Below are 27,950 nucleotides of genomic sequence, written 5' to 3'. Positions count from 1 at the left end.
GTGAAAAACAGGGTGAACTGGAGTCAAATTCGATGCAAAGAAAAGAGAGCGAGGGGAAGAAAGATAGAGAGAAAATAAAAAATACTTCAAAAATAAGTGTTTTTTGAAAATGTGGACAGTTTACGAGCCAGAGCACTGAAACTCCATTCTTTAATTTATTGCCTTTCCTGGATCAGCCATGATGGGTGGTATTGCATGAACACGGTTGTTACTTTCTGACTTTCTTTTTGTTGACTTTCTGTGGTGAGTTTAAATCATTTCATGTGTTGAATAATTTCAGCTGCTCAAATTCAGTTTCTTAACTTTAAGTGGTTGATCTTTTTTTTGAGTTTAATGGCAACTCAAGACAATTCTTCCTTGTCATCAATTGCCAGACTATTTGCACATTAACAACAGCATTTGCATTTTCTCAGCACATTCTTTATTGTCTTACTTTAATTTGTTTTATACTGATTGGAGAAACTGCACCATATATTTTGATATTTAAAAGAACTGAGTTATTGTTCTGAATCAAAACAAAGCAAGTTGTGGTTTTTATTAAATGTACAATTAATTTCTATATGTGTGCTTGGACTGCTGTTATCTGTTGGCCTTTGTGGAGGTGACAGGTGAAAATAGAGATAACTATGTTGAAATCTTTCACCTATTCGTGGAAGAGTCCACAGCAAGTTGTTGATTAAAATAAAACCATTTAAAATTGAAGTGTGTAGAGATTTCTTCACTGAGTTTTCTGCTCTTGAAGATGATGGAGGCCAGATTATTAGATGTATTTAAGGAATAGGTCAATAAATATTTCAAGGATTGAGGAGTTGAAGGTTATGGTGAGCCGGCACAAAAGAGTAATTGAAGCTGGCAATGATATGCTGGAATGGCTTGAGCGACCAAGTGGCCTCCTCCTGCTCCCATTTTCTTGTGTCCATACATTTGTGGTAGTTTACAGCTCAATGAATATATCTTGTTGGCCCAAGATCATTTACACACTGGTAATTGTGAGCACATGAAACATGCTTTGATTTTGCCTGTTAATTTCTGTCCTTGTGACATTTATGAATCATTAAATAATGTGGCAGGGATCTCAAAAGCTTTAATCGACTTTGAACTGATGTGTTCCTTTCAGTGTTCTGTTGGCTAAATTTGGATAGTTAATTCAATCTTTTTCCTCATTCAGAGATACGTTTACAAACGTGCAGAATATGGCAGTTCCATTAAAGAGATGACATAAAGACAGTGTTGACAATAGAACTTGAGAAAAAACTTTAGTATAATAAGAAAATTATTGAAATAAAGGAGACCATGGGGTCGAGGGGGAAGATTTAAAGGGCAATAAGTAATCATGGAAGATATCTGAAGAAAAATATATTAAATATCAATAGGAATAAAAGCTTATTTTGAAAAAAGCATTAATAATTCATAAACATAAATAATGCTATTAATTAATATTTTTTATTAGTCTTCAGAGAATCTGATTGAAAGATTACACCTGTAATGTTTAAGGGTGAAATAACCAATATTGTGAAATCAAAGAGGAAGGGTTATTTAGTTCAAATAGGAAAAAGCCCAGAGTTCCTCAAGCAGGCAATGACAGAAAATGTTAAAGTTGTGAAATAATAATGTTATCCATTCTAGGAAAGGAAGTTGAGACTCATTCTTCGAGTCAACTTTGTTGCCATGAAATAATTGAGGAAGAAAAGTTATTTTTGCCATGCTTGTCTTATGCAAATTATGCTATTTCATCTTGAATGGAGGACCATTGCCTTCCCAAGATCGTGTTATAGGGCGAGCTTTCCACTGGCCACCATGACAGAGGTGCACCAAAGAAGAGGTACAAGGACTGCCTAAAGAAATCTCTTGGTGCCTGCCACATTGACCACCACCAGTGGGATGATCTCGCCTCAAACCGTGCATCTTGGCGCCTCACAGTTCGGCGGGCAGCAACCTCCTTTGAAGAAGACCGCGGAGCCCACCTCACTGACAAAAGACAAAGGAGGTTAAATCCCAACACCCAACCCCAACCCACCAATTTTCCCTTGCAACCGCTGCAACCGTGTCCCGCATCGGACTTGTCAGCCACAAACGAGCCTGCAGCTGACGTGGACATTACCCCTCCATAAATCTTCTTCCACGAAGCCAAGCCAAAGAGAAAAGAGAATATGGAGGAAAATACTTTCATCTTTTCTGATGCCAATAATGTGGTTAAATAAACACGAAGCAATATTTTACTTTACATATTTTAATTTTATTTTGAATCCCGGACTGTCACGTCCTCTGGCATTCATTTCTGTTGGTAGAGGAGCTCATCAACCTAGTATTACCTCCAAGCAGAATACTGAGCTTCAGTGTGTGGTAATCTTGCCGTGCAAAGTATCGGGAGTTATTGACATGTGGAAAATTGTAGACATTAAAAAGCGAACTACTTAACTTCAGATGAATTAACAAATAATATGGAATTGATGGACCAAATTACTGTCTCCCGCTTTATAAATTTTTGCAACTATTATTTCAAGAACTTTATGTGGGGATTTCCTTCATTGTCAGTATTTTAATGTTATTTTTTAATCACACTTTTCTGTTGGTAATTCAAGGAATATTTGACTCGAAACATTAACTCTGCTTCTCTTTCCACAGATGCTGCCCTAACTTGCTGAATGTTTGTACCAATACCTTTTTTTTTTCTGTTTCAGGGAGAGGATTGTTATAATAAAAGACCATTTTGGGTCACTACACATTTTTTTGTTGTTCATTTACCGTATATTTTTGTAACAAAATTAAAACTTGGTATCTTGTCTCATTTTCTAATAATATTGATCTCTGTTGGGATAATTCCATTAATGGCTTCTAATTTAACAGTGGAACTTCTTGGCTGCTCTGTGGTATGATGCTGTGCCAAAGCCTGACATGTATCTCATTTTTAAACCGCTAAACATTGTTTTTTCATTTTAGACCCTCTTCAAAACCTCCTATCTACTCTGTTTCCTTTTCTATCTGTGCAGCTCAATTTCAAAGTTTGTTTTGACAGCTCTCCTGTCAGGCATTTTATCACGGAATCATCAATGAACATTGCGTCTTCATCTCCTTGTTTGTTACAACCACACTTTAAATTTGTCTGATCTACATAGATTATGATATTGGGATCTTCAGTTCTTAGTATATTTTGTAGATGTTAAAGTAAAAAAGGACTGAATGCCTCTGGGGAAGTTAATAATTTAGATTGACAACCTTTCACTAGAACTGGTGTGAATCGTACCTATGAAAAGTGACTTTTTTTTCCATTCTCCATCGATTCCTTCTGACCTGCTGAGTGTTTGTGGAACGTTCTGGTCTTCAGACTTCCAGCATCTGTACCGTTCTGCATTTGTTGAAGATGCATGAAACTCAGAGAACCACAACCTGCTGGATACCAGACCTATAGTATTCTGAGTAGGTGATTTAGAAACACACAAAAAGTCCAGGCACAAACTCGAGAAGGCCATTATTAACACAACGGGAGAGTCCCAGACTAACTTGACGTCTCAGTTGGACTCTCGGCAGCTGTGGCAAGACAAGGTAGTTTCAATAATTGCAATGCATCTCTTCTGGATTGAGAGGGAAAACAATGATGTGTCCTCATGAGTAACCTCTGCTACTCTGTGCTCCCAGTTTCTGAGGCTGATGTTAAAGGAACCCTCAGGAGGGTGATTCCTTTGACACTATCTACACCTTGATGGTGCACTGGCCGTGTCCTTAAAACCTGTGTGGACCAACCAACTGGTGATTTGGCAAATACTTTCAACCTCTTACTGCGACAGTCTGAGGTCCCCATCTGCTTCAAAAGGTCATCATACCGGCACCGAGGAAGAGCAAGGGTATCTGCCCAATGATCATCAGCTGTTGGCATTTGTGTGCACTTTGAAGGACTTAAACCCACTTCACTTGTCAGAACAGATCAACATCAGATAACATATTGCTGGCCCGCTATTTTGCATTAGATCTCCAGGGCCACTAGCACACCTATGTCAAGCTGCTGTTCATTGTCTACTGCTCAGTATTCAACACCAACATATCAGCCAATCTTATGATCAAACTGAATGATCTGATACTCTGTTCATTCATCTGTAACTGCAATCTTGATTTTAGCAGACCCCAGCTAATGCAGTTCGACAACCATCACCTTGTCAGATTTCAGATTTATTGTCAGAGAAAATACATGACATCGTATGTAACCCTGCGATTCTTTACTGTGGGTGAGGCAGAGTTGCCACTTACTGGTAATGCAAGAATGTAAACAGATAAAGAACTGTAAACAAACTGTGCAATGCAGGAAGAAAAAAACCCAATAAAGTGCAAAAGTAAGAGTCTTTAAATGAGTCCCTGATTGAGCATTATTGAGGAGTTTGATGGTGGAGGGGGAGCAGCTGTTCTTGTAGAACTTCTACCTCTTTCCTGATGGTAGCCGCGAGAACAGAGCCTACGCTGGGTGATCTGAATCCTTGATGATTGCTGCTGCTCTCCGACGGCAGTGTTCCTTATTGATATCCTTGATGGTGGGGAGGGTTTTGCCTGTGATGTCCTGGGCTGTGTTCACTACCTTTTGCAGGGTATTCCACTCGGGGGTATTGATATCCCCATACCAGATTGTGATGCAGCTGGTCAGTACGCTTTCCACCACACCTCTGTAGAAATTTGCCAGGGTTTCTGGTGTCAGACCAAACCTCTGCAAACTGCTGAAGAAGTAGAGGTCTGACGTGCTTTCTTCATGATGCCATTAGTGTGTTGAGTCCAGGAAAGATCTTCTGAGAGAGTGACTCCCTAGAACTTCAATTTTCCCACCCTCTCCACCTTTGATCCCCCACTGATCACTGGGTTGTATACCTCTGGGTTTCCTTTCCTGAAGTCACCAATCAGCTCCTTGGTTTTGGTGACATTGTTGTTATTGGTGCCTCAGTCAGCCAAGCTTTCAAACTCCATCCTATATGCAGACTAATCACCCCTAGAGAAACAATCCACTACTGTGGTATTGTCCGCAAATTTGTAGATGGTATTATTGTCGTGCCGAGCCACACAGTCGTGGGTGTAAAGTGAGTAGAGCAGGGGGCTAAGAATACAGTCGTGTGGTGCACAGGTGCTGATGGAGATTATGGAGGAGATGTTCTTACCCATCTTCACTGATTGTAGTCTAGAGGTGAGGAAATCAAGAGTCCAATTGCATTGAGGGATGTTGAGTCCCAGGTCTTGTAATTTGCTGATTAATGTTGAGGGGATGATGGTAATCAACACCACCGGACTCATGGCTGCTTGCTTAGTCCCCTGCTCTATTTGATTTCTCACAACCATGTACCCAAGCTCAGCTTCAACACAATCTATAAAATCACTGATGACACTACCGTTATTAGCTGAATAACAGGAATTAATGAATCAGAATGCAGATGGAGATCGAGAATCTGGGTGTGGTGGTAGGGCAATAACCTTGTTCTAAACATCAAAAAAAAAACCAAGGATCTTATTGTGGATTTTATCAAGGGGAGTCCAGGAACCGTGCACCCGTTGACACTGAAAGGATGCCGATAAAGAGGATTGATACCTTCAAGTTCCTGCGAGTCTACATCTCAGAGGACCTCTCCCAGAGCCAGCATGCTGAGGCAACCTTGAAGAAGCCTCGACTTTGCAAGCACATTTGGCACGTCGTCAAATACACTACCAAACTTCAAAAGGTGTACTGTGGAGAAGGTAGCAAACAAAGCCGAGTCCATCACAAGCTCTGACTTCCAAGCCATTGAATGTATCTATGTGAGGAGCTGCTGCAAGATGGCACCTAACATCATAAAGGACCCCCAGAACTCTGGTCACAACCTCTTCTCACAGCTACCATCAGGAAAAATGTACAGAACTTTTAAATCCAGCATCTTTATGTTCAAGAACAGTTTTTCCAATGGTGATCAGGCTCTTGAATCTCCCCTTACTACCCTAATTATAAGTTGCTCTGATAATTCAAAAGACTTGTTTGCATAAATTAAATGCCATTTTATTTCTTGCACGACTGTAATTCTGAATATTTATTATTTCTTAATTTTTTTTGACATATAGCAAGGTAACGGGCCTTTTTGGCTCACAAATCCGTGTAGTCCAAATTTACACCCCATTAACCTACACCCCTGGTACGTTTTGAACAGTGATAGGAAACCAGAGCCCCTAAAGAAAGCCCACGCAGACACGGGGAGAATGTGCAAACTCCTTACAGACAGTGCGGGACTTGAAATGTCTGAAATATATTTAATTAAGGAGCTTCTACTGCTTCTTTAGGTAGAGAACTCCACAGATTCACTGCTCCCTGAAGAAAGCAGTTCCTCCTCATTCCATTGATTTATTCCAATCAAACAATCTGCTGTGCTACAATTCCTCAATCCATTCACAAGCTACTACAGGTAGATAGTATTATATCCCAACCAAATTCAGTTTGTTACAAGGTTTTCTGTGAGCTTTGCTCCTGAAAGTAAATCTAAGCCATTACCATTTGATACAGATAGAGTATGTAACTAAAGATGATGAGTTTATTGTCATACACAAGGGTACAAAACACATTTGTATCAATGTTCTTACTTGCTGCACCCAAAGAGGTACTTTGTTAAAAAACAAATCTAATAGTATACTTTAGATTAAGAAAAGGATAATAAAAACAAAAGATCGAGAGGGGAGCACGGCAGCGGTTGGTGTAGCAGTTGGACCAACACCTTTACACCTTTTTGCATCGTGGGGGAAATTAAAGGTTATTTGGTAGGGGTGGGGGCAGAAGGTGGAGTTGAATTCATGACCAGATCATTATTTTGAATGGTGGAGCAGACGCGAGGGTTCAGAAAGCCAATTTCTGCTCCAATTTCTTACGTCTCATGTAATCTAATAGGGAAGTGAATTATCTTTTGGGAAATTGCTTCCTATTTCTTTAAGTTTAAAACTGTAATGTGGGTTAAAAGCATTTTTAACAGATTGATATAAGAGCAAATAATTATTGTGGGAGTAGTAACAAATGAAGCTGAATACCGGGCTAAATACTGTTTATCTATACCCTGGTCTTGCACTGTCAGAAATTGTAGTCATTTTCATGCATGAGTGAAATTCACTCTGTGATAAATGACAGGTCATTTGTTATTGGTCTCAATGAGTTCTTCCTCCCTTTACTTGGGTTATGATTGTTCCAATTTATAGTACCTTTACATAATTTAGAGAAGAAAATTGTTGGCTTTTGGGGTTAATCAAGCTTGCATTAATTTAACATGTTTTTTGGTATATCTGTAAATATCGCTTGGCATATATTGTAGCAGACAGCAGCTTTGTTAGTCTAGCACTGCATCACTGGGTTCCCAGGAGGGCATGCTGCCCAGAACACCAGTGATATGGCACATATTGCTTTATGTCAAATGTAATCTTGTTTTCTTCCTACACTAAATAAATCTTTAGTCCAGCTTGAAGAACATTTATGGTTATACCGTAATAAAAATAAACTGTTTGCGGTAAAGTGTAGTTGACATTTATCTGCTTATTTGTGGGCTCTATCGCTGTCTACATACAACACAAAACATAATTTGTCATTTTATAAATACATTTCGACCTAAAATCCTGCCAGCATCTGTTAGTGTGCGAGAATTAATGTTGTGTGCAGTTATAGCACATGGCTACATTGCCAGGCAGCAAGACTAGGCCATGACTTCTAGCTTTATCAGAAGATTAAGTTTTTGCCAGTCTGACTAACTAATTTCATATTTTTTTAAAGTCACAGTAATACAAAGGTAACAAAATGCAGCATGTAAAGTGCCTATTTTCAAATTGATTGATGTTGTAAATTTGAGACAATGGTTTGAATTTTGACAAGCCTATTTATCATTTACTGATCTGTGTACTGAACGTCAGAGAAGCAAACTATCCGAAGCACACTTATACTCTTTACACCTTCAGCAAGTTGGATAATCTCTCCTCATTGCCATCAATGCTCACATTGAAGCAGAAAATGCCAGCAGTCATCGGCAGGCCAAGCAGCATCCGTGGGGAGGAAAAAAAAAACATTTTCAGGTCAATGGGCTTTTGTCAAAACTGGGAAAGGATTTTGAAGTAAAATGTAAAGTTGCAAAGGTCTTGTGATCGGAATGGACAGGAGAGATTAAATGACCAAAGCTGGGCATCAGGGGGCGCTCAAGGTGTTTAGTAAATAAGCAGATCTGGAAGCATTGTAAATTGGAGAAGGTAAATGATGGGAAGAACACACAAAGAAACTCTGCATCCTTGAAATCGGTTCTGGGTCCAAATGGCTGAAACTGGCCTTTATCATCTTTTATTAAAGGTGTTGGAGACCGGGGAGATGTCAGAGGGAAAAAGAGTGACAGGCATCTGAACCTGTTTGCTTTTTCATTTGTTTCTATTATGGTCAATCATCTTCACCAGAATGAAAGAAAATTAACAACACGGTTGGAGTCCTCTCAATCGGTTAATGCAAGACTAATCCAGCTGGTCTCACTGCCCTCTCTTCTCCACACTTTCTTTCAAGAAAGTATCCCTCTCCCCTTTGAATGCCATGATTGAATCTGCCCATGGTCATTCTGAATTTAGTTATCACTTCCACTGAAGTTGGTTACAACATGTTTATTTTTCACCAAGGAGGATATTTATTTTGGGAAATTCAGTAAGTGTTTTGAACTATATTGATAAATTGGACTCCTATTTTTCCAGAACATTGATGCCGAGGAACTCAAATCCAGGTGGTAGAATGTGCTTTGTCCCATTGCCTCTAAAATTTCAAAAACAGACTAGATGAGCAGTATCTGTATAGTATGTTTGTGGTACAAAGGATGGATGGATTTCTCGGCCGGCTGGACCAAGTCTTCAATTATCAGCTGATAAAACAGTATTTCCTCAGCGATTAATAGGTTGTGGATCTGCAGGAAATAACATCTTCCGTGAAAAGGGGAGATTTAAATAAATGAATGTAGAGCAGTTCATAGTTGCCCCCTGCTACATTCATGAAGGTAGATTAGGGTGGTCACTGTCCACTAATCTATAGCGTATCACTGCTGTCAACACTAGCTACAACTAATCGTGACTGTGAAGCTGAAGTACCCATGATTGTCGTCTGCAGTCATTCTCAATCTTTTTCTGGGTGTGGCCCACCCTAAGGCTCTGCTCAAAATTTATGGTAAAGTGAGGTGTAAAGAAAGCAAGACTTTTACTGAAATGTGTAATGGCCCCCGGGAGGCTGCAGCCTCCTTGTCGACAATGGCTGGTATATAGTAACTTTATTGTGCATTGTTGAAGACTAAGTGACTTTATCAAAACTATTAAAATGTCTATAATAGGTAACTAAAAGAGATCCTCTGCCTGGTTCGGTGGTTTTGAACATAACTCTCAACTGCATGTATTTGTTTTAATGCAGATGGATTCAGTTTTTGTCTAGTGTATGGTAGATTATAGTTTAATAGAAATTACATAAGGGCGATTAAGCACAGTAAACAAGAAATGAGTACAGCTTTTATGTTGGCATGTTTAATTAGAACTGCTAAAGTGTTTATTAATCCTAAGTATGAATCTCCAAATTTCCTCCATTGAAACAATGCTCTATGGAATAAGACATAAGCAGTGGAGTTGAGAACCAGACACTTAATGTGAAGAAGGAACATCGTGGTCTAGTAAATATTTAAACTTAGCATTTGATCGCACAGCATTTGTTTTAGAGTTGTTATGCTTGGGTGTTGTCAATTCATACGGTGCTCATGGTGTGATGTGGGCTATTCAGAGTTGAACATTACCACGCTGAATTTTATATTGTATCAAACCTGTCCTTTGAATAGGTTTTTGTATTTTGAATGGCAGCAATTTTTCCAGAAAATCAAAATAATTAACTCACAGTTGTGAATTATTTTTATCTTTTGAAAATGTGATCACAAAATTGAGAACATTCTTAGGTGGGTTGGGGGTAGGCGTGGATTTCACCAGATTCTCAAGATGTCCAATCAATCTATTATTCTTAGAACAAAGACACTGTTGTAAGATTGGTTGGGACAGCAGAAAATACACATGGAGGAAGATTTTATACATTTAAAATGGAATGAAATTTTCTCCAAGTATTGTGGTTTGAAATTAAAATATGTTGCTTTTCTTTGGCTTGGCTTCGCGGACGAAGATTTATGGAGGGGGTAAAAAGTCCACGTCAGCTGCAGGCTCGTTTGTGGCTGACAAGTCTGATGTGGGACAGGCAGACACGATTGCAGCGGTTGCAGGGGAAAATTGGTTGGTTGGGGTTGGGTGTTGGGTTTTTCCTCCTTTGCCTTTTGTCAGTGAGGTGGGCTCTGCGGTCTTCTTCAAAGGAGGTTGCTGCCCGCCAAACTGTGAGGCGCCAAGATGCACGGTTTGAGGTGTTATCAGCCCACTGGCGGTGGTCAATGTGGCAGGCACCAAGAGATTTGAAATTAAAATATGTTGCTAACATTGGGATAAAAAGCAAGACTTCCAAACTATGGTGTGCTCTTCAATTATGTCCCCAGTTAACAAGATGTATTTCTCCTGACAAATCATAATGCTTTTTTGCTAATTTCTTAAGCACGTAAAATATTTTATTAAAGTAGCTGCTTCTTTAAACTTGCTTGGCAAATTCTTGAAAACTCCAGCAGAAACTTTGTCAATGGACACCTGAAAGTTACTTAAAAAAAAAAGTCAAAGATTGATAAGAAAGGCTGGGACAGTCTTCTTTGAAAAGGTGAAGACTGAGGTGATATTTAACGTCAGTAAACGAACTGATGAGGCAGGCATCTGGAATGAGAAGGTAGTGGGAGGCTGTTCCTCTTGGGTTGAGTTTGAGGACAAGAGGTCAAAAGTACAAAGTGAAAGGCAAGAGGAGGGTGACATGAATGCACTCTCTGTCGATGTCATGGAACCAGGTACATTGTGGTCTTCAGAGGAGTTCTCCGTGATTAAGGAAAAATGCTCACTGCTCAGATCAGGCAAGTGGGTGAACAAGAATTGTTCAGGTAGACTATTCCATTCATGAAGTACCAAGTGGCCACGTACTGTCCCATATTCCTATACTGATTCCACAAAACATGAAAAATTAATACAGTTTCCCCAAGTTTATTCATGATCGTCTTTGAAATCTGACACCGAATTAGCCAAAACAAACTCTGATTTCTGTTCAATGATACACCGGAACCATTTTGTGTCAAATACTTTATAAATAGTTTCTGTTAAAGCAAAAGTGATTGTCAGCTAAATATATAATTTTGATCATCATCCAGTCAAGCCATAAAGCTCCTTAAAATTGATGTTGAGTTAGTCTGGAATCAGATTCTGGCTGAAAGATGAGATGAATTTTTACATAAGCTTCTCCTGCTCAACTGGTTTAGCTGCAAGTCATGAAAGGAGAACAGTGAAATATTTTTCCTGATCTTTGGTTAAGGTATAATTAAAAGCATTTTTTTGAATTCTGGGTGCATCTGTCAAATCTAACATTTATTACTATTGCTTAATTTCCCTTGAGTAACTTTTGGGGAACCATCTTGAACCACATCAGTACCTCCAGCAAAAGAATTGTCATGTGGATGTGCCACTAAGTTGCATTTGATAGATTGTTCCTACTTTATCCATTTGGCCTCATTCAGAATGGATGGCATACCTGTTTGGCAGGCTGTTGTGAATTTGGTTGCAAATGCTTCAGCTTCGTATTTAGCCCTCATCTGTAGTGGCCTGTCTCGGCTGAGCAGAGATGTCTTTGGAGTGGCCTCCTTCTAGAGGCTATTTAATTGCCCACTGCCATTCACCCTCACTCTCCCTTGTGATATTTTACTGTGTTGAAGGCATTATATAAACAAATTTTCCAATTATTCAGTTTTGCAGGATTGTGTTCAAGTTAAAATAGGATACAATGCTTTATTTTTTTTCCTGTTTCATATGTTATTTTCAACTGATCACAAGGTATAAATAAGCATGCTGACGATGTCAAATATATTGTGACTGCATTGCAGATTAATTAATTACACTTTGTAAGTTTGCAAATTTGTCAGAGATAATTCATTTTGACAGGAGTTCTCACAGAATTAATATCAAATAAACTATTCTTGTTTTAGCTAAGCATCACCCTCAATATAAAACTACTTTTGTTTCAAAATGTTATGTCATTTCTAACAGAACTTCTGAAGTCATGGCCTTGTCAATAATGTTATCGTGGAACACCACAGCACAGCCCTTCGACTCATTGTGCCAAACTATTTTCCTTCTGAGTTCCGTTCACCTGTATCCTGACTTTAGCCCTCTCGTCTTCTCCCATCCATGTCCCTATCCCAATGTTGAAATTGAACCCACTTCCACCATTCCAACTGGCAGCTTATTCCACACTTTCACTCGTCTCTTGTTGAAGAAGTTCCCACATCTGTTCCCCTTAAATATTTCACTTTTCACCCTTAACCCACGTCCTCTCACTTTTGTCTCACCCAATCTCAGTGGATGAGCTCCTTCTACCAACAATTGGGGCGGCACAGTTGGCGTAGCAGTTACCGCAATGTCTTCACAGCGCTAGTGATCGGGACCATCTGTAAAGAGTTCGTATGTTCTCCTTGTGTCTGCGTGGGTTTTCTCCGGGGGGCTCTGATTTCCTCCCACTGTTCGAAACGTACTGCGGGTGCAGGTTAATTGGATGTAAATTGGGCAGTACGGGCTTGGAGGTCAAAATGGCCTGTTACCGTGCTATAAGTCTAAATTAAAAACTTTTAAAAAATAATTTAATTTAATTTTGGTAACCTCGATCAAATCCCCCATCATTCTCTGATGCTCCAGGGAATGAAGTCCTAACTGATTCAACTTTGCCCTACGTCTCAGTTTCTTGAATCCCAGCAGCATTCTTGTAATTTTTTTCTGCCCTTGTTCAATCTTCTTGATATCTTTTCTGCAAGTAGGTGACCTGAACTGCACAGAGTATCTTATCATTAATACTTTTGCTACCTGAGATGATGAAAACGTTTGCATTCGAAATATAGAAGTGTTTTTGAGCAAGGGGAGAAATCTGATCTTCTGTAACCTAATTTTGTTCCTGGAAACTGTTATCCCATAAAGTGTGTGAAGTGAGAATCTCTTTTGCACCCTCTCCATGAGTTTCACAACTTTCTGAGCATGTCATTTAAATATATTTTTAATTCATCAGGTACTACTTCGCCTCAAAATAATTGTTTAAATAATTATTACATACAATTGTTATTCTCCTTGGGCTGATAATTGATATTTTTTGATTGCTGGATTTCCTCTGGGAGAGTCTCGGATCTGAATCTTCATGGTACAGAAGACTTTCAGTGCATTGAGTCCATGGTGATTCCTTAGAGAACAAACAATTCAGTTTCTTCTTGGCCTGATGATATATTTTTTTCCTCAAGTGCCCATCCAATTATTAATGAGGGGGTCTGTGGCACTGTTACCTTTGCTGGCATTAAAAAAATAATCTTCCTCAAATCCTCTTGTCTCTTTTTCCCATCACTGAAAATGTGACTCCTGTCCCTTGAAACATCTGCTGAAGTGAACAGCTCCTCAGGGTGATTCACTTTAAATCTGAATTGATCTCGTGTACGAGATTACATTTCCTCTCAACCTTATCTGCTGAACGAAGGGTAGAATAGGAGTAAGCCATTTGGCCCCTTAAATCTCTTTTCCGTTCAAGGGAATAATCAAAATGGGGATTGGGTGGGTAATAAATGAGGGACAGGTTTGGCTATTATCAGGCTGAATGGTGGACCAGGTTTGAGGAACTGAATGATGGACCCTTTCCAACCAGCAAGCAATATTACTGCCATCAAGAATCAGGATTTAGTGTCATGAACAAGTGAAGAAATTCATTGTTTTGCTGCAGCGTCAGAGAGCAAATATTCATATTATAACCGTCTTACAACATTGCTATAAAAAAAGTATTAGTGCACGAAAAGTAAGGCAGTGTCTTTGGTTCATTGATTATTTAGGAACCCGATGGTAGACGGGAAGAAGCTAATGCTGTGCTGCTGCGTGCTCGTCTTTAACCGCCTGTACCTTTTCCCTGGGGGGTGGGGGTCTTTGAAGCTAGTGGCTGCTTTTTTTTAAAGACACCACCTCATGGAGACGTCCTCGATGGAGTGAAGTCTGGTGCCTGTGATGTCAAGGGCCGCATTAACAACCCTCTGGAGTTTATTCTTGTTCTGAGATTTGGCACCTCCATACCAGGCAGTGATGCAACCAGCCACAGTGCTCTCCACAGTACACTTGTAGAAATTTACAAGAGTCTTCGGTGACATACCGAATCTCCTCAGACACCTAACAAAGTATAGCCGCTGGCGAGTCTTCTTTGTGATTGCATCATCGTGGAGGCTCCAGGACAGATCTCGGCGATATTGACCCCTGACTTCCTCCAGAGGTCCACAATCATCTCCTTGCTTTGGCTGATGTTGAGCATAAGGTTGTTGTCGTAACACCATTCAAAGAGCTGATCTATCTCCCTCCTGTACGCTTCCTCATTGCCGTTTGTGATTCTGCTGACAACTGTGGTATCATCGGGAAACTTGTAGATAGCATTGGAGTTGTGCCTGGCCACACAGTAATGGGTGTATAATGAAGGAGCAGTGGGCTAAGCACGAATCCTTGGGGTGCACCTGTGTTGATGATCAGTGAGGATGAGACGTTGTTTCCAATTGGTACTGACTGTGGTCTTCCAATGAGAAAGTCAAGGATCCAGTTGCAGAGCAGGGTACAGAGGCCTAGGGTTTGTAGCTTCTTGACCAGCACTGAGGGAAGGAGGTACAAGTACGTCAAAATTAGACTGCAAGTCTGTGAAATAGCTTTATTCCATAGATTGTGTAATTGACAATCTGTATCCTGTAACTGACTAAATAATTCAAAATATTTGCATCTATTTATTTAAAATTACACACACACACACACACACACTTTTTTATATGTGTGTGTGATTGCTGTTTACTGTGTGCATCTTGGTCCTGAGAAACACTTCTTCGTCTGGTGTATATTTGCAATCAGAAGATAATAAATTTGAATGTGAACTTTTAAACCACTGTAATTATATGGTTTTGATTTCATATGGAACAAAATATTTTAATACATGTTGGGAAAATTAATTGAAGGAATGAAACGTATTCCTCATTTCTTTCTGATTAATTCAGCGGATTTTCTTTCGATCTTGATTTCTGTAATTTTTCTGCTCTTTCTAAATATTGAGAAATCACATCAGAGTGTCATAAATGTCAACCTTCTGTTGGATGTCCAATATTTTAAATCCAGCTACTGCTGTTGTATTCTTGGCAGAGTCTGTATTCCACAATATCATTAATAATGGATTTAAGATTTATAACACAGGATAAAACCATGACAAAGCTTTTAGTAACAATGTAAATCAGTTTTCACCTACAGATATAACTTTTTACTCCAAAGAAGAGCTTTGTTAAAAAGATTTTTATGGCTCAATGGAAAATGAAGGGTATTTATAAATAAAGATAAGATGCTGAACGATTGAATAAAACCACATCTACTTTGGACTTTAACACCATTCTCCTTCTTCAACACCATCTTTTTATGAATGTCCTTAATGTATCCATTTAAGAAAGAATGCATTGCACGTCATGATTCGGAAAAGCTTTTAAGCGTAGTTGTTTTGTGTTAACTTTCTTAAATGCATGCTTCCCTCTGCTGGGTTGCATTTCAAATGTTTATATACACAGCAGTTCACAATTCGGATTGCTGGAATTACTTTGGCCTATTGTCATGCACCCAAATAACTAAATTGGTCATCTTACTTTGGTAGTGGAAATGAACAAATTACCTACTAAAAAAGTTTGTGAAAACACAAACTTATCATTTACGACTGTCAAACTGCCTCATCAAACTTGTCAACTAAACAGCTCAGAGAAGACAATGCTCTCTTTCCTAAGATGTGCAGAAAATCTTTTTATGTTGGGCCATTTCACTGGCATTGTTGCACAATTGTTTTTTGCTATTGAAAATGAATTCTATCAATAATTTGTAATGGAGACCAGTCTATAATGTAGTTATTTTCAATTTTTATATGAGCTTCGGCCATTGTTCATGATTTTTCACTTTCTTCATTTGTGCTTTATTTCAGCATAAAGCCAAGGTCGAGGCTATGATCCTGGATTTGTCTTCCCTCCGAAGTGTCCAGCAGTTTGCAGAAGCCTTCAAGGCTAGAAATCTGTAAGTTACATTTTATACGTTGGCTGATTTCTGCTTTTTTTTGAAACACGGTTTGTTATTACGGCAACAATAAAGTGCATTAAGGATTCAGGCACAATGATGTGGTCTTCCATTCATATTAAATAATATAATTCATCACCTCTTGAATGTGTGCTGATCTGTGATGTCAAAGAACACCAGAAACCCTTCCATCTGTTGCATTTGTCCTGACCCTCCAATCATATGAACTTTAAGGGAACTTGCTCCTTTTAGATTATACACTGGTTTATGTTTGCATCATATCTGTACATACAATTTATACATTGAGGTAAGGTTTCATTTTTAGATTAAGCTGACATTGTTAAGCCTTTCCTCTGTTCTGCAAATTTTGTTTTGTGTTCTGTATATTTAAGACAAACGATAATTCTGTTCTCCGGATATGATGCTCAGTGAGAATTTGCTGCAGAAGAAAATTGATAAAATAATATCTTTAATAAATTTAATTTTATTGTTACCTGAAGAGATTTTCAACATTGCAGCATTATATATACTTATATTTTGTAGCCTTACTCATTGTTCTTCCCCCTTCTCCATTCACAAGAAATGTACTTCTGAATGGCCAATTGCATTGAATAGGACACATGTAAGCTTTGGGGAATGAATAGGTTGGAAGCTTGACTTCTGAATCTTTGTGCTATTCCTGCTATTCCTCTTTTCTGACTGGGTGGAACTGGACTATTTTTCTTTCACTTGATCAGTAGGAACAGAATATTTTGATCGGGTCAAGTCATTACTTCTGATGCAAACTTTAGCCTCTTTTCCACTGGCACCTTGTCCCATGAATTAGTGGGGAATGAACCGGTTAAGGATCCAGTGGAAAAGGAAAATTCAATTGGCGTGCTGGTTACATCAAATCACGCCGGGGATTGACGGCCTCTACACCTACTCATATTCTTGGCATCAGCTGACGCCAGTGTGCTGATCAAACTGGTGGAAAAAGGACAACTTCCATCTGTTCCATTTGAAGGTAAACTTTCCGATCGCTGGGGATGAGTTGTGTTCAGTGGAAAGCAGTCAGTGTCCTGGTTAAAGGTGGCTCAATGGGAACAACACAAAAGGCTTCTTGTCCCGGGACACTGCACAGCCAATTAACTGGGAAGCAAGTGGTAAAAGGGGTATTGGTTTCAACCTCTCTGGCTTATGTATTCAGTGTGTACCTTTTAAATAAACTACCTCATGACAAACTACTCCATGCCAATATTATTGCATTGTTGCTGTTAAAAGGGTTGGATTTGGTCTGTTTGTCTGATGGATGAAACAGAAAAATAATGTTTTCTTTCCCTTTGTGTTCAATATATTTGAGACTGATATTGTAACACAATGTTTTGTGAAGGGCAGAGCAATTACTGATAAACAAAAGTTTGGATTATCTTGGCTTGAAGGTTCTTTGGGCTTTTAAGGAAGGACTTTGATATCTCTGGAAAACTTTGATACTCCATTATCAAATTCCTAGTAGTCTATAGTACCAAACAAAGCACAATTAATCATTAACACATATGTATGATCCAGTGTTTGAGATAATATTTTCAGTGATCTGACCTGGATCAACCATGTCATTATGACGGCCAAGAAAGTGCACCAATGCTTCTATTTCCTTAAAAAGCTAAGGATGTTCTGCACCCTTCCATCCTTACTGAATCATTCAGGATCCTTCGATTGCTAAGGATGGAAGGCATCCAGTGTACTGAGGAAGCCATCTCACCGCAGCCATGCTCTCTTCTCCTTGCTGTCATTGGGGAGGAATTCAAGAATGTGATATCATGTACCAGCAATTCCAAAGACTGTTTCTTCCTCCAACCATCTAGCTCCTCTCATTGGTGTTTCCCAATTAGTGCCCTTGTTATGCACTAATTAATCTTTTCCCTGTCACACTGCCCACTTTGCTTGATGTATTATTAGAGATGATTTGGTCAAGTGATCGCAGAACAAGCCCATCTCATCGTCCCAGGTACGATGTGACAATAGATTTGAACTTGAACGAATGTTATGTATCATGGCAAGTGACTAATTAACTGGCTTGAAAAAGATAATGTAGGATTGTGGGGATGATTATGTCGAGATTTAGGTGAATTTATTTTGAAAATATAAACTTTTTCTTGTTATTTTCCATTATTGATTTTCATCACCTTAAAAGCAAGCTACATCAAGGGAAATTAGCTAAGCTCCTATAATAACTGGCCTGCACAGATCAGGGAGATGTTGGGTTCAGTTCATAATTAGTGGAGATTGTCCAATTAGGATGGAGATGTCTGTGCGCTAGTGAACAAAGAGAAAATGAAGACATTCAGCGGATCACGCAGCATCCATGGATAGAAATGGTCAGTCGGTTTTTCTGGTCGCAACCCTTTATCCCTGCACTCGCGATTCTAGCGTCTGCAGATTTTGTGTTTCTTGGGTGTGCTGTAGTTGCTTCATTCCCTGAAGGGCTAGAGAATTGTTACTTCACTGTACTTGTAGGAAAGGTTTACTAATGAAGCAAGGGAAAAATGAAATACAATGCTTTCTGGGGTGATTAATATTGGCTTTAAAATTCTGGAAGAAGAAAATATACTTGGGTGTTGTCATGGAATCCGATTCTAATAAAGAGACAACAGTTTCAGGAGAAAGGAATAAACATTTCATTAAATTCTTAAGAGATGAATAAGTATTACTGACTGTGTCACTGAGCTACTTAAAAAAAAATTGCTGCCCATGTCATTGAATCCAGAAAAAGCCCAATATGTGACGCAACAAGATCCAGAGGAAGCTGTATGTCATTGTTTTTTTTTTAAGAATAAATGTTTGCATTCACACTCTGTGAGGATGGATGGCTGTATTATTTAGAATAAAATAAACCACAATATAATAGGTCAAGGTCACTCTATGATCACAAGTTATACTGCCAAATATTCACAATTTATGTTAGTTAAATCAACATTCACAAGTCATGTTCCTGGCTTCTATTCTTTTAGTTATGCAAAATGAATTTTGGACAAAAGAGTTTATTTTGGGAATAAATGAAAATTTGAAATTCATGTCAAAAAATAACATCTTATTTTCTTAAATTCCATTGTAAGTGAATACATATGAAAACCTATCCTTGCAGTGGAACTTTGAGACTTTTTGATCTAATGTATGCACGCAATGTCCCTGCAATAGAGTCTTGAACATATGGAGAAATGTACAAATAAATAATGCAGCAAACTGCTCCAGTTCCATGTCAAATTGTTAGTGTTTTTAAAGGTGTCCTCATCTGACACAACTCGTTAATGCTGAAGTATCAGAGCATTGAAGGAATTCTGTGGGTAGATAGATTATTGTCCGTCATTCCAATCTTTCACAATAAGATGCTTATTAGATATCATACAGAGGTTTGAAATTTGCTGGGGATAAAAACTCTTATTGCCATAGTTTTGATAGCAAATTCTTTTCTTGATACTCATCATAATTAAGATTCAGAAAAATCCTCAACCAGTTTGAGTCATGCTTTGAACAAAGAAAGATGCTGGTGGTTATTGGTGGCCATCATCCTATTTCCAATATATCTCTGCAGCAGTGCCTGGTTCCTAAAGTCAGTCATCTTTCACCCACCTTGAGTTTTAAGGTGAAGGAACAACATTCAATTCTGTTTACAACTCCCATCTGTTTATGTTTCTCTGAGAATCTTACAATTTAAAAATTTTACAATACAAGCTTACAATTTTCAATTCACTGTCTGGCCTTAGTATTGTTGGATAAAATATTGAGTGCAATTTGATTAATTCTCAGTTTGAAGCATTTTAAATCCAAAAAAATAATTTTCTAAATTCAGGGAAGATTTAAGGTGGAGATAAACAAAGTGTAAAGAGTTGCAATTTTAATTATCAGTCCTACAAATAGTTACGCTTTGTGCCAGGCATTGAACCAACATTTTCAAGGTAGTGAAGTCTGAGTTAATTTGTTATCGCAGCTACTTGTGATCATACCTCTATATTAGACAGGCTGGTGAATAATTCTGGACCAGTCTCATAAATATATTCTCTGCAGAACCTCAGTGACTGGGAAAACTGGTGCAAAGTACAGCAAAGACCAAGAAAAGGAGAAAAAAAATGAGGCAAAAAGAGACTCTTTTTTGTTTATATCACGCACAGACTGAGGATGCCTGAAAACATTTGGAATTAAATTCTTCTGAAAAGTGTTTAATTATTATAGCAGTTTCTATTGTTGATTGAGAGTTTATGATTGACAAGAAACTGGAATGAGACCTGTTATTCTTTGATTGAAGACATTGGATTTTTTTAACACCCATTTGAGAGGATATATAGGGTGTTGGTTTAATCTGCCTCATGGAAGACAACAGTGGAAATTGTAGAACTTCCTCAGAACTGCATTGGGATGTCAACTTTGATTTTGCATTTGAGGAACTGAAGTTACATTTAAATGCAGAATCTTTTAACAGGGAGGCATGACACCAGTGAGAAGCCAGAAAAAAAAGATCTCAGTTGGAAAATAAAGACAAATATCGTGCTCTGTGTCAGAAGGATATAATTTTTCTGAATGACATTTTTTAAATAACCAGTACACCAAATATGGTTTATTGTTTTCCAATAAGTAAGATACATTTCTACTTGGTTATGTGTGATGTGTGACTGAAAGATGAGCCATTACTGAAAAACTAAAAAAAAAAATTGTATTTTCTTACAATTTGAGCTGTAGTTTTGAACAGAGTTTGTCAGATGAGTTAAGCAGACTGTTTTTTGACTGGATAGTTTATCACATTATTAATGTAATACAACTCCCTCATTCTCTTGTGTATTGCACTCTGTAAACCACATAGCTCCAAATAATGCTTGGATACTGATAGCTAGTTAACTGAACTGGCCTGAACTCGAGACCAAAATAAACATTTGGTGTGGAGTTGACCTGAAATTTTGAAACAAGTGTAAACAGTGAAGGAATTTTAAATGCAAGTTATTTAAATTGCATTTTCATTGTTTTTGTTTTGGTGTGAATTTGTGCAATTTACTGCTTTATGAGGAAGCTCTACAAATTAATAACAACACGAAAAGAAAATATCAGAAAAATCACCAGGACTGGCAGCATTTTGGGTTTGTAATCCTTCATCAGTATCTTAACGTGCGTGCAAAAGCTAAGTGATAAATTGACTGTTATTCTACCAGTCAACTAGCTTGTAAAATTCAAATTCAATGATTTTGTTACTTACAAATCCTATAAAAATTACTTGTTATTTATGCTGTCCAAGTGTTAGTGAAACTGCTCTAGGTTACATCTTTCAATATGTGATTGATTTTAAAAAAAATGAACACAAATAAAATCTTTCTCTTGCGCTCCCTGCTTCATTTGGTTGATGGAAGATTAAAATTTTCCTATTATAAAAACGTGTTGAGTGTAAACCTGAACACAAATTCACCTTGGAAAGCCACTGCAGTTTTGAGCTGTTTGTATCCTCATTGCTGATCACATTTGCTGCAATTTTGTTGATAAATTTCTCTCAGATCTTGCTTACTGCAGAAACACTTCTCCTTTCCCTCCGAACTCCATGTTCAGCTCTGCACAGTAAAATATCATGCACAAGACTCCTGGCATATTTTATTTTTATAGTTCATACTGTTACTAAAGTTGTACATTAATGCACCACTTTTTTATTCTTTATTATGATTAGAGTTGCAAGAACAATTTGTCAGTTATCAATAAAAACAGAGCAGGATTTGCCCAGTTAATGGCTGGGCCCTGGATAGTGTTATAGAACAGAATGACCTGGGGTTGGGGAGGGGTGGGTTCAACTAAATAGTTTTCTGTAAGTGACAACACAGGTAGAAAGGGTGGTGAAGAAGCTTTTGGAGAGCTGGTTTTTATTGGAATACATGTTACAGCTGCATTTCATTGGTGACAGAACTTGGAGTATTGTGTGCAGTTCTGGACATCAAGCAATAGGAAGGATGTTATTGCTGGAAAAGAAGTAGAAAGGATTGCCAAGAATATTACTGAGACTTCAGGGGTTGAATTATAAGGAAAGATTGAATAGGCTGGGCATTTATTTCTCGGAGACTGAGGTATATAAAATAATGGGGGGCATAGATAAGCTGAATCAACACAGTATATTTTCTGGGTTGTGGAAGGTGTATGTTTGAGGGAGAGGGGAAGAATTTTAAACGGACCTGAGGGGCAACTTCTTCACATAAAAGGTGTTAGGTATGTGGAATGAGCTGCCAGGGGAAGTGGTGGAAGAAGGCACAATTATAACAATTTGGACAGTTGTATGAATCAGGAAAGTTTAGAGGAATATTAGGGAAATGTAGCCAAATGGGGCCAGTTCAGGTAGGCAACTTGGTTGGCATGGCAAGTTGGGCCAAAGGGCCTGTTTTGGTCGTGTATTATCTTAGCTGTTGAATTCATGAAAACGATCAACTGCTTTTTGCATTTTGTTACATGCTTCCATTTTTCAGTTTTTTTTTATTTGTTTGAGATTAAATTTTGCACAGCCCTGCAGGCTTTTGGCAAGTGACTGTGACCTTGCAGCAGGCTTTGAATAGCATATTCCTAAAATTGATACATCTTGCAGAGAGAGAAAACCTAGGGGCTGAGACCATGTGACCTGAGTGCACAGATTTGCTCAGGGACCATTTTCAGGAGACAGCACAGGAGCAAACATCCCATGGAAAGAATACTGTGCCAGACTGGCCTCATGTGTGGCTAGAGACAATCTGTCTGATTTCCTCCTGTCTGTAATGGAAGAATGAGAATACCACACGGTAACCAGAAGAGTGAAGGTCACTTTGTTCGGCTGACCCACGGAAAGAGTTTTAAAAGCAGAAGAAATACTGCGAATGGGATAGTTTCCAGAGTTTGGCTGATGCACAGAAAGAACTCTGGAAGCTTTGTGTGCATCACTTGCTTTGTGTCCCCCTACACTAAAGAAGAAGGGAGTTTTGGTGGCCACTTGTCTAAAAAGGACATTTTGCTGGAAGCACCTCAACAAGGATTTTGTGAGTTATAAACATTTTATCACCTCTGGTCTTTTTCACCTACTTCTTGAACTAATTTCATCGAAAGCCTGTGTGTTTCATCCATTTACACCTGCACGTCGCATCGATTTCAACCCTACGTGTCAACACTGAATTCCTGAAACTGAACTTTGAACTCCCTTCTGAGAATTGTGCCTTGAGCTGCATGGGCTTGGGGTGTTTCTCACACACACACTAGTATACTTGTGCATAATTAGGGGTTAAGTTAGATGAGTTTAGAAACATTTGGATAAGTTAGTTAAATTAGATAGTATTATATTATTGTTTATTAATAATTAAAAGTATTATTTTAAATATGGCACCATCTGGGCTAATTTCTATTGTGGCTGTCTGGTACGAAACAATTTGCACAATTCACTCACGAAATAGTTTTTTTGTGTGGTCCATTTGTAATGTATTTCTGCACAGACAAGGGGTATAGGAAGTTAAAATAATCCATTGTATTACTTGATATTCATACAAGGAATTCCTTTGAAGTAAAAATGCTGTGCAACAGGTTATTGAGTTTCTATAACCCATTAAAATAATGTCATAAAATTACATAAATTAAGTAGCAGTTCTGTGAGTAATACCTCAAGGACGGTACACACGACACAATCATTTGTCTGAAAGTGGTCCTGACTGAGAAATAAACCACTGTTCTTCAGTTCACACATGTGGTATAGAAATAATTTTCTTAATACACTATACAATAAAGTGACATATGATCTCGCATGTAATTTTTTAAAAGTCTATAAAGTATATGTAGCTGTCAGCGAGCGAAATGAAATGGGAACTGCATTTTGAAAGAAATAATTGTGTTTTGCAGGATTTATTGTGACCTATTAAGAAAAGGATAAAGGGGAAAATGACTTATTAAATTGAATATTCACAGTGGGCTTTTAAAGGTAAAGGTTTATGCGTACAGTGGGTATGACTCCTGGCAAGGCTTTCCACTCAACGTAGCCACGTGCTATGACAGTAATAATTCTCTGAACACTAAAGCATTTTGCTGAAGGAACCTGGAGCTAAATAATATGCAGTAAATACCCTGGTGGAAGAATCAGTGGCTTGCAGGAGACATCCTGTTGGTTGAGCAGTATGGAACAAAGTTGCAGGCAGCTCTCTAATAATTCACAGAAGAGAATTGGATTGTGATTTGAATAATTAGTTGTGGATTTTCTTGGTGCAATAAATCTGCTGCTAATTTTAATAAAAAAATGAATGCAAATTTTAAGATTATCTGTTGAAACACAAGCTGAAAAATTAAAATCATGAGCTTCTTTTGTTCAGTGACCTGATGTTCACCTCACCTGTCGAGGAATATACCACCAATCATTACTAGGTGAAATCATGTCACACTTTAGGGTATCTGAGCTTTTAATATCACTCATACAAATGTCAGTTGCAGAACAAAGTTCCATATAATATTCACTGTGAAATTAGAAGCATATAGCACTAACTTGTTGCTTTACTTACCATTTAGACAAATGCTCTGGTGCCATCAAGAGATCTCACCATTGCAGGCCAACATCATTGGGAGATCTGCCTCATTGCTAAGGCCAGACATCAGCATTCAGACACCTGCTTATATTACCCCCAGATCAGGACCCCATGGGCCATCATCAGGATATCATCTCCCAGACTATTGTGGACCTCATCCCTTCGGGACTCTCCCCGCCACTGGCTCTTACTTGATAGTTTTGCAACCTCACACTACTAGCTTCGATCTCCTCCCCAAAATTCACAAGCAGACAGTTGTGACTGACCCATTATTTTTCCCTGCTCCTTCCCGAATGAATTTATCTCTTCATCCACTCACCAGGGACAGCAAGTTTGAAGTAGTGGTTACTGCGTCAGCGACGGGGGCAGGGTTTGAATCCCGCGCTGTCTGTAAAGAGTTTCTGTGTCTGCATGGGTTTTCCCCAGGAACTCCGGTTTCCTCTCGCCATTCAAAACATGCTGGGGGTGTAGGTAAATTTGGTGGCATGGACTGTTATGGTGCTGTATTTCTAAATTTAATTTTAAAAAATAACAATTTATTACAAATGGTGAGAAGGATTTGTTGTGAACAGATTATAAATAGTGAGCGAATCTTTGGACAAACATTATCAAAGTATCAGCATGGAATGCCAGGGGAAGGATAGCTCATATTTCTTTGACAATGTCACCAGCATGTTAGAGCAACCAAAAGTAGACTGACAGCAATTTTTGATGGGGGATTTACCAAGGGATCTGGAACAAACATGGACAAGTAGAAATTAGGGACATTGCAATCATGATTAAATTGATTTACAGGTTAGTCTTGAGGGATGGAAAGATCTGCTGGGAATTTGTTTTGTTTCCCCTTCGATGTTTGAAATAAATCTGCATTCACCATGATGTCAATAGTTTTTTGCAAAAAAAAACCACTCCTAACTGCCAAGCTGTCGAACTCAAGCAGAATATTTAACAATGCTGGTAGAGGATTTGGATTGGCGATTGTTGCTGAGCCTGTGTGAGGAAGAACACATAAATAAATTTCATCAAGAGTTGCTCACAAGTTTAATTACAAGGAAAGCTCAGTTGATTTTTCTCTCCTCTGAACGATGGGGAGTTGGTGAATTTTGGTTTCCTTTTGCTTTTAGTTCTGCAAAAGCAGACAATATTTTTAATTGTTTTTGTTACTTTGAATGCCTGTAACTAATGTTGGTGGGCAAGAAATGGTAGTTTGGTAGAAGTAATATTGAACAGGTTTTACATGACCTTGTATTATTAATCTTCAGTGAAAAGTTTGTTTGCTCTATTTATTCAGCTGCCTTTAATACATTCCCTCAGACTTAATATATTAGCAAGTTCCTGAGGTTTCTTTTGCAATTAATAATTGGGGGCGGCCGGGGGGTGGGTGTGTGGAGAAGATTGTTCTGTCACAAAAACAGGGTGGTTTTCAATTTTGGATGCAAGCTTTATAAAAAGTATATCGATTACACAAAATGAAATGTGCTTCCTTTCAACTAAAACTTTAGACCTAGTTTTCTTGGCTTTTTTTTGAATAGACTAGATTACTGTTAAATAAAATTCACTTTATTCAAACGACTCATTGAATTAGATCAAAGTGAGAGTCAGAGCCCTTTCTGCAAACATTTTTGAAGCATAGGAGTTGAATTTTGATTTCATGTAATTCCATCAGACTTTCCAAATTAACTTCATCTTGACAGCTTGTTGGAAAATCTGTTCTCAAATTCCCCTTTACTAACTGAAAGCAATAATGTTCAATGCAACAAATATATTAGTTTAATTTGGAGACACAGCATGTTCAGAGGCCCTTTCAGCCCATGGGACCAGTGCTGCCCAAATACACCCATGTGACCAATTAACCTACTAACCCCATATGTCTTTGAACTGCAGGAGGAAAGCAGTGCACCCAGAGGAAACCCACGCTGACAGGGGGGGCGAACATCCAAACTCCTTATAGACAGCGCTAGATTCGAACCTGGGTTGCTAGCGATCTAATAGCATTGCACTAATCTTTACTTTTAATTGATGCATTTAAGATTCTGCAAAGTTTGTATTTAGTTTTTAATCTTTGTCAGTCTATATTAATAGGTCAAAATTGCTCTACTGACATCACCAGTGTGGAAACTGAGTTCAGCCATATAATCTTGCTTCATTAATTTATTTTTAATTCTGTTAGAGGTACATGTTTATAATTTTTTTTCAAGTTGAGTTTCTTGCAGCTTTAATTGAATTTTAGAGAATTTAGATAGTTTAATATGTTTCCATTGTGGATCTGAGCCTATGTCAGATCAAATGAGTAGTTGCATTCTTGAAGCCAAGAGAAGGCCCCCCCCCCTCCCCCCATCTGAAGGGTGCTAAAACCAAGTCTCAAGGTTTGGTGTGGCTGAGTGGTGGTTTGATTGGACTTATTGAAAATAACCAAATTCATTCTGGAATTTGACTTATTTTTTTGCACATGCGATATCTCTAGGGCTCCTCACAAGATCATTGTTTACCCCTTCTGATGATTAATTATTTATGCCTTTCATATGAAGTGAGCGCGTACTCCCTGGAGTCCTTGTGCTTTTGGCTGTGTCGGGGAGTCTTTCACCCCACTAGATGGGACACCAGCTCCAGGTGCTGTCATTGGCCTGAAACACATTTTAATGCCGAACCAGCTGCTTCTATTGTCATACTGTTCCCAGGGGCATAATTGTGCAGCGATGTTCTTTTTACATCTTCAAGCCAAAAGCATTGTGCTTTAATACTGCTGCAGTCTTGCTTTGCTATGATCTTAGGGATAGCAAGATTCTTGTGAACAAAGCTTAAATGGTTGCAGCAGTATTTTTCTCAGGTTTCTTTATTTCTGTGTTAAAATGCAAATAAACATCTTTGCAGTCAATATAGGTGGATATCATGAGGGGAATATTAGCAATAATTCCTTGTTTCCAATGTCTAATTACATTAGAGCATGCATTTTGGGCTATGCATTCTATAGTTTGTGCTTTCCATGCAAAATATGGTAATTTAAGACCTATTTTTCACATTGACAAATATAGTACCTAATTGCTCAGGAGTGATTATCTTGAAGCACACATCAGAGTTTATTTTAATGCAGAGTCAAATGATTTACTGTCTGCAATTAGACAGGAATTTGAAGTAGAATTATTAGGCACTTTTTGAATATATATTAGACCGAATTTCCTCAGTCAAAAAGACAAACATTTTTAGTTTGTCTTTGTTGTTATCAATAGATGCGTAATCGAATTAATA

General features: G+C 38.3%; 1 protein-coding gene across 14 annotated transcripts in view; it reads left to right on the top strand.

The window, feature by feature from the left end:
- wwox (WW domain containing oxidoreductase) overlaps positions 1–27,950 on the top strand; it is an 877,584-nt gene that overhangs the window by 200,073 nt on the left and 649,561 nt on the right. For all 14 annotated transcript variants that reach the window (XM_069902091.1, XM_069902085.1, XM_069902084.1 and 11 more), the window contains exon 6: positions 16,091–16,179. In XM_069902091.1, the coding sequence (XP_069758192.1) occupies positions 16,091–16,179 (89 nt within the window). The remainder of the gene's footprint in view (positions 1–16,090; positions 16,180–27,950) is intronic.

This window comes from Narcine bancroftii, chromosome 10 (genome assembly GCF_036971445.1).
Source record: "Narcine bancroftii isolate sNarBan1 chromosome 10, sNarBan1.hap1, whole genome shotgun sequence".
Taxonomy (NCBI): Eukaryota; Metazoa; Chordata; class Chondrichthyes; order Torpediniformes; family Narcinidae; genus Narcine; species Narcine bancroftii.
Note: the sequence above shows the minus strand (reverse complement) of the source record. Positions and strands in the feature narration are given on the sequence as shown.